The sequence below is a fragment of the Manacus candei genome, unplaced genomic scaffold, assembly GCF_025592945.1.
Source record: "Manacus candei isolate 608988 ecotype Guabito, Panama unplaced genomic scaffold, ASM2559294v1 h1tg000014l, whole genome shotgun sequence".
Classification (NCBI taxonomy): domain Eukaryota; kingdom Metazoa; phylum Chordata; class Aves; order Passeriformes; family Pipridae; genus Manacus; species Manacus candei.
In genome coordinates, this window is record NW_026138062.1 from 54827675 (window position 1) to 54840488 (window position 12814).

The window sequence follows — 12814 nt, forward strand, 5'->3', positions numbered from 1 at the left end:
TGCCTGGCTTCACCTATTTTTCCGGGGTCCCATCAGTTAATAAAAACACACGCTTCCGCCACCTTCTCAAAAGCAGCGCTTGTTGCTTTTCACTGAGAGCCCCCCCCGCGCCACGCGTGACCGAGGGGCGTGGGAGCAGTTGCAGACCCGCCTCAGCCGGGAGGATTTCAGAGCAGAGTGAACAGGAGAGCAAGAAATAAAATGCTGAATATCATTCAGGCAACCGGCCGGGATCTGTACCTAGCGGGTTTGTTCCGGCTGTAGCCAAAGCGACAAAAAGAAGTGGGAAAGGGGGAAAATTTATTTATATATATAAAAAAACCTCCTTCCCAAAGAGAAGGCGCTCCCACTACCCGTGTTTGTCTGGGTCTCTCTGCCAGCCCACGCCGGCCGCTCAGCCCCGCCGTTCCACGGACACGCATCGTTTTGAAGTGAAATTTCAACCCCCTCGAGACGTTGCTTCTGCCGGGTCAACACCGATTCCACCGGCAAGCGCAAGTAATACATGGCATAAATGACTTTTAAAAACACCCCCTCATCCGGCACCACTGGGTGGTAAAGCCCCTTTCGGGTACTTTGCGTGGGGATTAGGCAGCAGCAGTCTCTGGGAAATCTGGGTGCGGCGGAGAGAAGTGCGGGAGTTGTTACCTCTCTGCATTTAGAGCTATGGGCTTCCTACTGGCTCCCCGTTCTTCAAACAGTTAATTCTCCCGGCCGGTGCTCCAGGACTCAGATGGCCAAAATTCCTCTCCCTGAAGCCCGAGTCTCCCTTCCCTCCCCATTGGGTCGCAGCTTTTGGGTCTCTTCCGAGCTCTCCCTCCTATTGGCCGGGGACAGGTTTTTTTTTTTTTTTCCTTTCTTTTTTTTTTTTTTTTCCTTGACAGGCGCACACAGCCTGCCTAACTCTTGGAGAAAAAAAAAATCCCAGAAGTTTGGATCAATCAGAGAGAGACAGAAGGAAAGGGGAGAAGGAAAAAAAAAAAAGAAATCCAGCCTGCAGCCCCTCTGAGCAAGTGCTGGGACCTGGGCTGAGCACACCCTCCCGGCTCTGCCTGCGGAGTATCTGCAGCCTCATGTAGTGCTTTCAGGAGACTGAGGGCTGGTTCTTCTGGGGGTGCAGCTGGGGAGGGGTGGGGGGGGAAAAGAAGCAAGAGGCTCTGCCTCTGGTCCCCGAGCTGTGCGCTTCCAGCCACTGGTCGCTCCTCTGCCCAAGGGCCTGGGCTGGGGGATAAGATGAGTGAGAGGCGAAGATCGGCGGTGGCCCTCAGCTCCCGAGCGCACGCTTTCTCGGTAGAAGCCTTGATCGGGACAAATAAAAAGAGGAAACTGCGAGACTGGGAGGACAAGGGGCTGGATTTGTCCATGGAAAGCCTCAGCCCCAATGGCCAGCTGGGGGACAATGAAGACCCGACTCAGTGCCTGGACCTCAACCCCGGTTAGTGCGACTCCTTTCTCTTCGGGACTCCCCCGCCCGCCCCGCTCCCTCCCCGCCACTAGCCGCTCACTGCCCGCCAGGAGAGCTGTGCCCAGCAGCGTGTCCCGGAAAACATCCGGGACTGGGGGTAGAGGAAAAGGAAGCAGGATTTTTGCGGAGATTTCTTGGATTTTTTCCTTTCAGTTTACGGGGACTTTTCTCCTATTCGCTGCGTCCCTTTTCCCCCCACAGCTCCATGATATCCCGGGAGGGGCAGCGTGCCGACTCCGCTTTCTCTTTCTCCCCCTCTCCTCCCTCTCCACGCCTGTCGGTCGCGATAGTCCTTCACGAGTGTCTCGGGACACGCGGTACTCCTTGTTCCGGAGTTTCCCGGCCTCCGATCGCGGAATTGCCGGGTGGGTCGGGGGCAAAGGAGTGGGGTGCGACATGCACCCATCTCCTCTTTCCGAGTTACCAGCCAAACCCCCGAGTCTGTTTCGTGGAGACCGTGCGCCCTAACCGGAGGTTTCGGTGGAGGAGGAGTCCAGGATCAGCCCTGCGCCGAGGCGAGGGTCGCCGGCTCCTCAGAGCGACGGGGACCCACTACACACCCCTGCGGCGAGCTCCCACCCGAAGCCTCTCCGGGCTGGGCCGGGCCCGGCAGCGAGTGGCTGGGGGCCTGATCCTTCTCCCGGGATCGGGCCCGCTGGGGCTCGGCGGCGCGGCCTCGCTCCGCTCCCGGGACGGAGCGCACAAGCCACAGTGGAGGCCTGGGGAGACGGCGGAGGGGGTCCTACCCTCTCCTCCCTCTCCTACTGCTCCTGGCAGGGAAAAGGGCCTCAGTGGATGAGAGGGACTCCGAGGAGTCCGGTCCGGGGGACCGGGGCGCATGGAGCAGCGCCGGGGCCGCTGTCCCTCGGCCGGCAGCACAGGGTTAGGGAAGAGGGAGAACAACACTTCCCTCCTAGTGTCTTTACTTTTAATTTTAAACTCTCGTTCATTTATTTTTATTTAAAGGAGATTCAGTAGCTCGGAGCTATTATTTGGCTCCGGCGAAACCCCCGATCTCCTCTTTTCCCTCCGGTCTTTTCTCTCCGGCCTAAACCGACGGTGCTGCAAAAGCAGCCGCGGACCCGGGACTACCCCGGGGGTGAAAACGCGCCATGCCCCGTGCCCCCCACTGCTCCCACGCCCTTCGCGCCGTCCCCACGCCACGCTCCCCAGCGCCTTAAAAAGGGACGCAGAGACCGATCCCGCGCTTATAATTGTAGTGTGGGGAAAAAACGAATTTTAGGGGATTTCACTTCGCTTTTAATATTGGGATGGGGGAAAAAGGTCAAGCGATTTCTTTGAGTGACACTGTGAGAAAAAGCGCAGAAATTTCCTCCAGTTGTGCCAAGTCCGCTCCGCCGCACTTGGAGAAGAAAACACCTTTTAAAAATTATTTTTCTTTATTTTACATGACGTTCCCTGAGCTATCAGTAAGCGTCAGCTCAAGACCCAGAATAAGAAAAAAAACCAAAACCAAAACAAACAAACAAACATACAAAAAGGAGGGGGAAAAAAGATAAAGAAAGATAGAGGTGTCAAAAATATTTGCTGCAAAAAAAATATTTAAAGTGTTTTTGAACGGAGCTAAAGACCGGGAACTCCGAAGACCTCGCCCAGCTACGCTCTCAAGGAACCGCACTTCGATTTGCTTTGAATAGCAGCAGCCCTTCCCGGTGCGGATCCTAAGGAGAAGTAGGTAAAATCTGCTGCCAGGGACGTCTCTTCCAGCGAAGGGACGTGAGTAAAGAAGAGGGGACAGCAGCGATCAACCAGTAAAAGGATAGCTCAGGTTTTCAGGGACTTCCCTGTTCAAAAGAAAAAATACGCGAACAAAACCAAAAAATCCAATGTCTAATAACAGAGCATATCTGTGCGTCAGTCCTCTCTTTTTAGAACCGTTTTCCTTATTTTTTTAGCAGCAATAGGATATATTTTTGAGTAGTCTAAAAGTTTAACTTGCCCGTTTCTCCACGAATTCGAAATGGAAAATTGGAAAACTCCCTCTGTGCCAGATTGGAGAGCGGGACAGAATGACTGCTAGTGCCTGAAACCTCAGAATGCAAACGTGATGTTTTTCATAAAGCAAAGGAAATCAAGAACAGTTTGAGAAATCATTTTTAGGGGGTTGATAGACTTTAAATAAAGTCCACGACTGTAATTTGCACAGTCACTTCATTAAACCTAATTCCTCCGAGGTGTACCTTTGCTCCTGGGTGAAAATTGATTAGCGGCTCTATAATGACCACCAAATTCCATCTTTACAAGACCTAATTAAGAACAAACTTTGCACCTAAAGTATTTTAAACTTGCCAAATCTCCAGCGATATAGCAAAAAAAAAAAAAAATTAGAAGGGGGAATTTTTATAGCGTCCCAAAGGTTCAACAGTCAAAGCCGCTGCCCCAAGTAGCGATGGGCTGTTCCTTCTGCTGGAGGGATTCTTGGTACGGTGTACTCACGGAGAGGCCGCAAGTAGTACAGTACGAGCTGGGAAATTATGTGTTGATTTTGCGTGTGATAACATAAATCGGGCTAGCCCCGTTTATCGATCTTTTCCCTTAAAGTTCCTCCATTTCAGCTCAGGAGGGTCTGAAAATCATTCGCCGCGGGGAACTAAACATGGCCAAGGGCAGAGTAAGGCTTCGCTCTCCTTTTTACAGATCTTTTCCGTGCAGGCGGGTATCAGGATTTCTTTCTCTCCCACGCGCTGGCGTGGATTTTCCTCTCCATCCTCCAGGGGTGGGAGTGAGGTAGGGGTATCGGTGGGGTGGCCCCATTCCACTCTCGGCGTTGGGGCTTCGCCGCCTTCGGTGCGGCTTTGTGCTGGACGTGTACAAACTGCAGCCCTGGGGGTGCGTGGGACCCAGCGCTCCTCATCTCCCCGTTTTAGCGGAATCCTCGACCCCTTATGTGCCATTTTACAGCCGTGCCCAAACACTTCGATGATGGTATTGGCGATACTGAGTCGCCCCGAGAGACCTCCCAGCGCTCCGGGGCCGCATCTTCCCGGCAGAAGCGAGATGGCAGGCTGGGAGGTGGCGGGTTGGGTGTGAAAAGCAAGCGGATAAATCCCCCAAGTTTATAAAAAATATCTCCTGAATATCCAAGTTATTTATGTCTCAGCCATGAATCTTGTCGCCAGAGTTAATGCGGTTTTTTACGACTCACTTAAAAGGGGGATAAATCTGGATTTTAATTACGTGAGGGTTCTAATCACGACGTTGCGAAAAGGAATTCGGGATTACAAGCAGCTCTCACCGTCTCTCCCTCAACCCCGTCCACCTGGGGCGCGCCGGGCGTGGGGCCGCGGCCGGGCCGGCGGGAGGCAGGGCTCGCCCCGGGGCTCGCTGAAGACTTCCCAGCTGCTACCCCGCTATCGGGCTGGGCCGGGCTTCCGGCATCCTCCACCGGTCCTCGGTTCTCGCCGCGGAGAGGCGAGAGGAGCCTGAGAGTGGAGGGGCACCCCTCCGTCCCCTTGGCAGGTTTGGTTTCAGAGGGCAGCAAAACAATGGGCTCGGGTGTCTTCTGGGTATTTATAGACTTAACCTGAGCAGCGGAAAGGTCACGGGGGGCCCGGGCGTTGCCTCCCTTGATGTCTATATTGTTTGCCGTCGTTTACGGCGGTGGCATTCGTCGGCCCTTCCCTCCGCCGCGCTAAGGGCCCAGGGACAGAGCGAGGCAGAGCCGAGCGCGCTCCTTTCCCTGTGGGCGCGTTTCCCCCAACAGAAGCACGGCTGCTCCCCTAGGGGGTCGGGGTCGCTTCACTGTGAGAGGAGAGCAGGCGCTTCAGAGGCAGAACAAAACGGTGCGACTAAAAAGATGGAATTTTTCGGCTTCGGGATGGCCCTTTTCCTCGCAAAGAAACACGCGAGTCAAGTTTGTAAACGAATTTTGGCAGTGCAGTCCTTGTATCACACATCCTATCGGCATTTTTGATTGCGTAAATTAAAAGTGGCCATATCGCTTAAAAAAATCCCAAACCACCTGAAAACAAACTAACAAACACCCAAAAAACAAACTAAACCAAAAGAAAACAAGGCATTGTTGGGAGTTTAATTTTTCGTTCCCTATGTTTATCTGAATCTACATTAGGGAACTACTGCGAGGTTTTGCAACGAGAGAAAACAATAAGGCACACATTTTAAGACCTACAACGTGTTTATTACAGCTGCTTATCCATAAGATTAAGATCCGAGAGCTTGACAAAGCCTTCTGTGGTTGTCAAGAGTAAAGCCTCCATCTCTTTTACTGAGGCACGTTCTCCTGCCTCTCCCGGCAGGTTGCTCGGGTGTCCATCCCAATCCCGCTCCGCCGCAGGGCTCCTGCTCCTCCTCGCCCCCGGGCAAACCCCCTCCACCGGCGGGAGTGCGGAAGTCACGCAGTCCGTCCACCTTCCGGAGAGGCAAACAGATTTTAACAGCAGGAGAAATGCGATTGATCATATGTGACCTGTCTTTATTTTTTTGTTCAATACCCCTGCTTCTGAATGCTCATATTGATGAAGTCCCGTTCTTTGAGCAGTGGCTGTTACAGCCGCGAATAGGGAGCGACCTAACTTGATTTTTCGCTTCAGCTTTTGTTTGAGTGCTCGGTGGATGGGACTAGGATTTCAAGTGCTGGCAGAGAACGTTTTCTTGTCTCTTCCCTGAGGTAGGGCGCACTGCTTTACATCACCCTTTGCATGGTCCTCAAGGCTCGCCAATGAGCAATACTCTGTAACAACGAGGTGTAAGAGAGAGTGTCAGCTCTGGCTTGGGACTGGGAGTTATGGATGCGAAGTCTTTCTAAGAAATTTGTGTATGACTGGGATTGTATGAATTCATTTCACCTGTTGAATCATCAGTTTTCCTCTTTAAGAGAGGATACGGAGCTCAGATTCATTGGTCCCTTGTGTACATGATGGAAGGAAATGCAAAAATCTGACCCTCCTAATGCCTCTGCTCCCCCCATGCTCCAGCCGCAGAGCTAATGCTCTAGCCCTTCTCAGAGTAGACAATCGCAGGAGGCAGATGGAGCTGTCCAGATGAGAGCCAGAAGAGCCTGTAGGGGCTCGGGAAAGGGTTGTCTTAGTCAAGTTCATACAACTCTGACCTTGGAGCCAGGGGAGACTGAGAGCGAGAAGGATTTGTCCCTGCGATAACATGCGTCTTACTGACTTGGTGAACTCCTGCTGCTGGGTTTGTGAAACTCTTCCTGCAGAGAGGTGAATTGCTCACACTGTATTAAGAGGGCAGGTAACAGAAAAATAGAGACAAGCCTTACAGCGCAGCAGAGCATTAGAAAAAAGCACAGCGTGGCAAAAAACTTTCCCCTCTCTTTCATACGTATTTCAAATCTGCAGCATCTTTTACCCAGGTTTATTCCATCTGTTGGGAAGGGGAAAACTGCTATTTCAAACGATGTTTCTTACCTTTGACAAGAACTTCAGGAGAATCCAAAAAGCTTCTGTTACAAGCAAAAGTCAAGTAATTCCTTACAAACCATCAATCACTTCTCCCTCCTCCCATATGGGACTGAGTGCCTATATCAAATATCAGTCTAGCTATCCTCTCCTCAGGCAGAAGTGTTCTGCTTTATCTGTATCTGTCTTCAAGGAAAACTGATATTTTTTTCAGATGGAAAGTTGTAAGATGTCTTCCAAGAGTGCTACATCCAGGAAAGAGCATTTGCATTATTTTACAACACAGTCGGCACCAGTTGAGTCACTTCTTTTCACACAGATCACTGTGTGAACAGATTCTGTTCCTATTGTAATCATTTGGATTCTTGTATGAATCTTAGGTCTCCAAAGATTAAAACTTTTTTTTTTTAACCTTTCTTTTTTCCTGCCTTCTCATCTAGATTAATAAGCTTACACTAGTTTAAATAGCGCACTAAAATCAGTCTGAGAGTATTCAGAAAATTCCTGGATATATTGAGACAGGATCATATGGCATTTGTATCAGTTCCTTTTGCAAGTAAAATCCATTCAATTGTGATTTAAATCATCCCGTATTGAGATCTGTACTTTACACTGATGATGTAAAATCAAGTTCAATGAAAAAAGCTTAACTTTTCTAAAACTAACAATGTTTCAGAGAACAACAGAGTTTCTGGGAGAGGCTGAGCCTTTTAGTGCCTTCTGATGTAATTACAGGATTTTATGCGAAATCTTAGCTCTCTGACAGTGCAATTATTTTGCAATAATGGGATGGGAAGTTATGTTTAAATTCTGACAGCAAAAGGAGGGTGGGTATACATGCAGATGGGCAGTATTTGTCAGCCTGGGAGCTGTGTGGCTCCATTGGGAAGAGCAGCTGTGAGCACCTGGGTGTATAGGAAAAGGCAGGCAACTGGGATCTTCCCAGTGCTCCAGTTCCTAATCTCGGCCAGAATAGCTCTGCATAGCAGGACATTGAAAGATTTGGCTTTTATGGCTTTTTATTTGAACCAGTGTTTCCACAGGGAGAGTACCATCCAGCAATGCTGAGACATTTTTGTTTCCAGAGGAAAAAAAGGTGTAGCTTTTTGTTGCTTATATCCAGTACTGTTTAAAATAGATTATTATTGCAACCTTAATGCCTGTGAAACATCTGCTGTCTCAAAAATACAGTCCTGTTGCATTTCTTGTGTTAAAAACTGTTGCATGCTCTGGTGAGAAGTTCTAGGGGAAGATAACATAGTGCTATGGTAAAATTAAATTGAAATATCTTTGAAAGCAGATTAAGAATTTTTAAAACTCTGAAAGGAAACATAGTACCAGCTCAAATTCAAGCAACAATATTCGTGCCAGGGGCATCTTTTAATTGCATATTCTGCAAGGTCAGAAAACAATGAATCAGTAAATCAATCCAAGAAGTGACAAAAGCACTTGTTACAATAATATTTACAATAATATTTCCATATACCCTTTGCTCAATTGAGCTATTGATCTGACTGTGTTTTGAAAGATGGTGAAAGGACTGTCTAAGTCAGTCCCCTGTGACAGTGGGTTGTCTGATGTTTGTTGCATATTTGCAAATGCAACCTTACAGAAGTTGGAGGGAAGGATTCACCTAGCAAATATCTTAGACCAGAACATACCAATTTGCAGCAATAGAGGATTTCTGATGATTTTTCATTTTGAGATGCAGTAGAAAAGAAGTGAAGATTTTGAGGATTCATTTAGATTGAGTTTAATAAAAGCTTTTTTTTTTTACTTCACTGAGAATCAGAAAAACTTAGGATTTGGCCAGCCTTTGAATATTATTTTTGTATCATCAAACTACCTAAAGTTTTTGAGTTATTTTAAAATTTGCAGTTAAAAAAAATAAGGCATTTTTATTTATATATAGGACTCAAATAAAGCATTTGGCCATTCAAAACTGCTTTGCAATTTTTCTTCTTCTAAAAATCAAAGTTGTTTGCCAAGTTCTGTAGGATTTCATGAAGTTTTCTTTTCTCCAAAGCTGGGTTTTCATTGTTGATTCACTATATATATATGCATTTATATATAAAATATTCAGCTAAACTCTTGCACGGTAGAACTCAGCCCTTGTCATAGTGGATGGTTTCACTTCACTGTCTCTGCACCTCTTCATTCTTCTCAAGACTTTTGCTTTCTTGGAAGGAAATCTTCCAGTATCGTTAAATGGACATTCTCAACTACGTCTACATGTGTAGCTCTTGGAAAAGAACTTAGGAAGAAATTATTGCCAACCACCTTTAAAAGAACCAATTTAGAGTTTCTAAAGGGTACTTAACCAACTGGTTAAAAACTGACACAAATCATATTAATAATCAGCACATTTATATGAATACAGCCACAGCAAAAATTGTTTGAAAATCAGTGGGCCAGAGCACACAGAATAGTTATGAATGACTTACAGTTCTTTGACTTCACTCAGGGACTGGATGCACTCTTGGCTAGCATTGACATTTTTCCCATGACCAATGAATTAACAAACCCAAGCCTCTTCTTTTAGGAGCTTCAGGAAATGGAGAACTCCCTGATCAGAAACCTACCCCAAAACTAAGGGGAAAATTGAAGACACCACAGTGTCTTTGCTTTTAATAAGAGCGAAGAACTATGCATTGTATACTTCCTAAGAAACTGCACTAGTAATAGCAAAATCCTTAAAGAAGATACCAGCAGATGCCATCATCTGTGAGGATGCCTATGCACATAAAATAATTCTAATGAGAACATGTTATAACCATTTAGAAATTCATGGTGCATATGATGAGAAGGTTAGGGAGTCTTCAAAAATAGGTTCTTGATTTATCCCTGAAATGCCTGTAGATCAGTTTTGTAAATCTGAGTCTGCAAGGAAGAAGGGACCTTGGAAATAGATGGAAAAATTGACAGATAGACTTTTTTTTTTCACCTAATCACTGCACTGGATTGTCCTCAATCCTTCTCTCAGGATCCTATTAAAAGATCAGTTATTAAATGTTCCTAGCTCTTATTGTCTTCACATTTGACCGCTTTTACAAGCATCACTTCATTTGATGAAGAAATTATCCCAGTGCTGCTCTGTCATCCCTCTTTCATCTTTAAACATGGATGCACTTTGCACAGAAAAATGTTGCAAATTTATTTTTGTTATGCTTTAAGCAGTCTTTCTGGTCAGGGTGAAAAAATAGTAGAAGACCTGATGAGCGTTCCCTTGTACTCTCTCAGACCTTAATGGAAATGCTTTCACTGGCTTTTTTGAAAGCAAACCTCATCCTTGAGGTGCTGCTAGACTCTGCTACTGCCTTAACTTGTAATATAATACCATGCAAGAATTGGGATTGGCAATCTTAAATTTTTAGTTGACATATCCTCTTGTGAAATTGTGTATTGCCCCTGAGTCGGTTCTTTTATTTAATAAAGACTTTGGAAGTGTCCTATGACATTGCATAAACCAGTAGCATGAAGGCTGTTGGAAGCACACTTAGGAGGCAGCTGCTAAAGGAGGGCCTGATTCTGTGAGATGCCAAGTATCTGCATTTTATGGTGCTGATTTTCAAGGGTGCAGCTTTTGTGACCTTATTTTCAGTGGTGTTAAGAACTTGTAATCGCCATGGAGATCTTGGCCTCTCACTTGATTTCTGCTCTGAGATACCCTAAACAGGCAGCCACGACCAGAAGGTAGCCTTCCTCTCAGCACAACTGTCAGGACTGGAATAATTTTGGCTTATATATGGGGATTTCTTTTTTGTACCAGTCTGTAGGAGTTAAATAATCATGATGGTGAGGTTAATGCCTGGGAGATCACTTTTATGCTATAGATGGATCATGTTTGCTCTTCAGATTTGCTGCAAATGCCTGATGGTGTGAAAACTATCAGGTTGGATCAGATACAAGTTTCTGAATTATGCCCGTCTTCACAATTTCTAAGTGCTCCTGCCCTTTCATTGTGTAATAAAATAAAACAGTGCTCCATACAAGGCAACAAGGCTGTTATTTTTAAACTGAAAAGTAGGTTTTTTTCTTAAGAAAGCTTAATCTTTTTTACACCAGAAGGTGGTAGGAAGCTAGGAAAATATAGAATACAGCCCATGACTGTGGGTGCCTAATGGTTTTTTATTTTGCTCTGGAATTTAAAAGATAAATAGAAGATTTATTATTGTAGGATTTGAGGGTTTCCTGTGCCAAGCTCCTTGGATCAAATAAAAAAAAAGTCTTCATTTACCATCAAACAACCCCAGCAAACTCTCCATCTGCCTAGTGGCAAGCCAGGCGCATTATTCGCTTCAATGCTGGGGAGTGTTAGCCACATAAGACTGTAACATCACAGTTCTGTTATGCAGGTCCCTGCAACTCTGACAGAGTGGCAGAGAGCCTACACTGCCCCGTTAGAGACTGCTTGGATTATCCTGTACATAGTAATTCTGTTTACTCCATAACTCAGGAAATTGTGCCTGAGCTAGGGAAAGGGAGGGCAGCTGTGGAAGTGCCTAGCAGTGTGCTGTAACAGAAATGGAAAATAATTAATAGTTTTTGTGAAAATATAGGCATATAATGCAACTTCAGGAAGATAAACCCCCTCATTCTGCTTCTTGGCATGAAAGATTCGATTGTGAATTGGCTGTTTATTAAGAGTGTTTCAAGACTGATTGCTTAAGTTACATTAAGATGCTGAGCTTCATTTATCTGGAGTAATTTGGGAATAACTGATTTGGAAAAAGGGGAAAGAGGCTGGACTAAGTACATACGGGGCACATAAGCAAGTAATCCAGTATGGTTACAGCCCTTAACAGACAAGCAGTTCAAACCCAAAGGAGCATGGAAAATGTCTGGGGAATTTTTTGGCTCTGTTCTTTTGCAATGTCAGATACCCTGCCCCGGTTGTGCTCTCAGACACCTGCTGGACTGGAATGTCTATGGGCTTCTGTAGGTGCTGACTCGTCCTTGGGCTGAGAAAGCATAGTAAAATAGTACATCAAGAATAAGAGGGCTGTAGCTCAGCCCAGATGAGGACTGGGTGCCCCATTTTGCTCTGAGGGGCTCACTCGAACAGGACAGGGGACATAACGCACCGGGGAATGCACTGGGTTAATGCTGTGTTTGCAGAGTTACATGTGCACATTATCCTCCTGGGAATTAAGTGAAATCAGGCAAAATCAGGAAGACATGAGTTAATAGGGGTAAAGGAGTAGAAAACCAGGCAGAAAGGGGAATCACAATTGGGAAGGCAGAGGAGAATGAGGCAGGAAAGGGAGTAGTTCAGGCCTTCATTTCCTACCCACCAGCTGCTCTCGGCATGAGAAGAAATTAGAAACTGTTTTCAGACTTTCTCCCTGCATCTGGGTACCTTCCTGGTTCATTTGCCCCCTGCTCCCCCTGCCCCCAGAATAATGAATAACATGGTTCCTATAAATGAAATATACTCTTCAAAATGGTTTCTGAAGGCAACTTAGTACATTATATGAGTAAATGTAATAATTTGGTGTAGCTTAGATATGTAAGAGGGGGAAACAGTAAACCTCTCAAATAAGCAGAAGTTTTCATGAAAAAGAGCAGGGTTTTTCCCATGGTCCTTGTTCTCCATGGTTTAATGCAAAAAAATCAGGAATTTCAGGAAAAATTATAAAACTCTTCTAGAGGAAATATTTTCTCTTACAGAAAACTCCACAGGAATTTTTAGAATATTATTTAAAATCCTATTTGCAACTTTTACCACTTTATTCAGGCCTGCAGCCTTTTTATAGTCTATAGATGTTACATGTGGAGTTATCTATTTTATTATGCAGTTCCATTGGATGTACATTATTGATTTCCATTGCATATAAACATCATATGTTTCAGTGCTTTATAGTATTAATATTTAAATTTTCGGTATACAGAAGTTTTTTACATTCCTGAGAGACTATGTTAGTCATTATTGCAATGAGTGTAGTTATTT

At 45.8% G+C, this 12814-nt stretch overlaps 1 protein-coding gene across 1 annotated transcript in view; it reads left to right on the plus strand.

Annotated features, from left to right (window-relative positions):
* The first annotated feature begins 906 nt into the window (after positions 1-906).
* TBX15 (T-box transcription factor 15) overlaps positions 907-12814 on the plus strand; it is a 91586-nt gene continuing 79678 nt past the window's right edge. Inside the window, exon 1 of the mRNA XM_051780283.1 lies at positions 907-1435. Within this exon, the coding sequence (XP_051636243.1) occupies positions 1234-1435 (202 nt within the window). The 5' untranslated portion in view covers positions 907-1233. The remainder of the gene's footprint in view (positions 1436-12814) is intronic.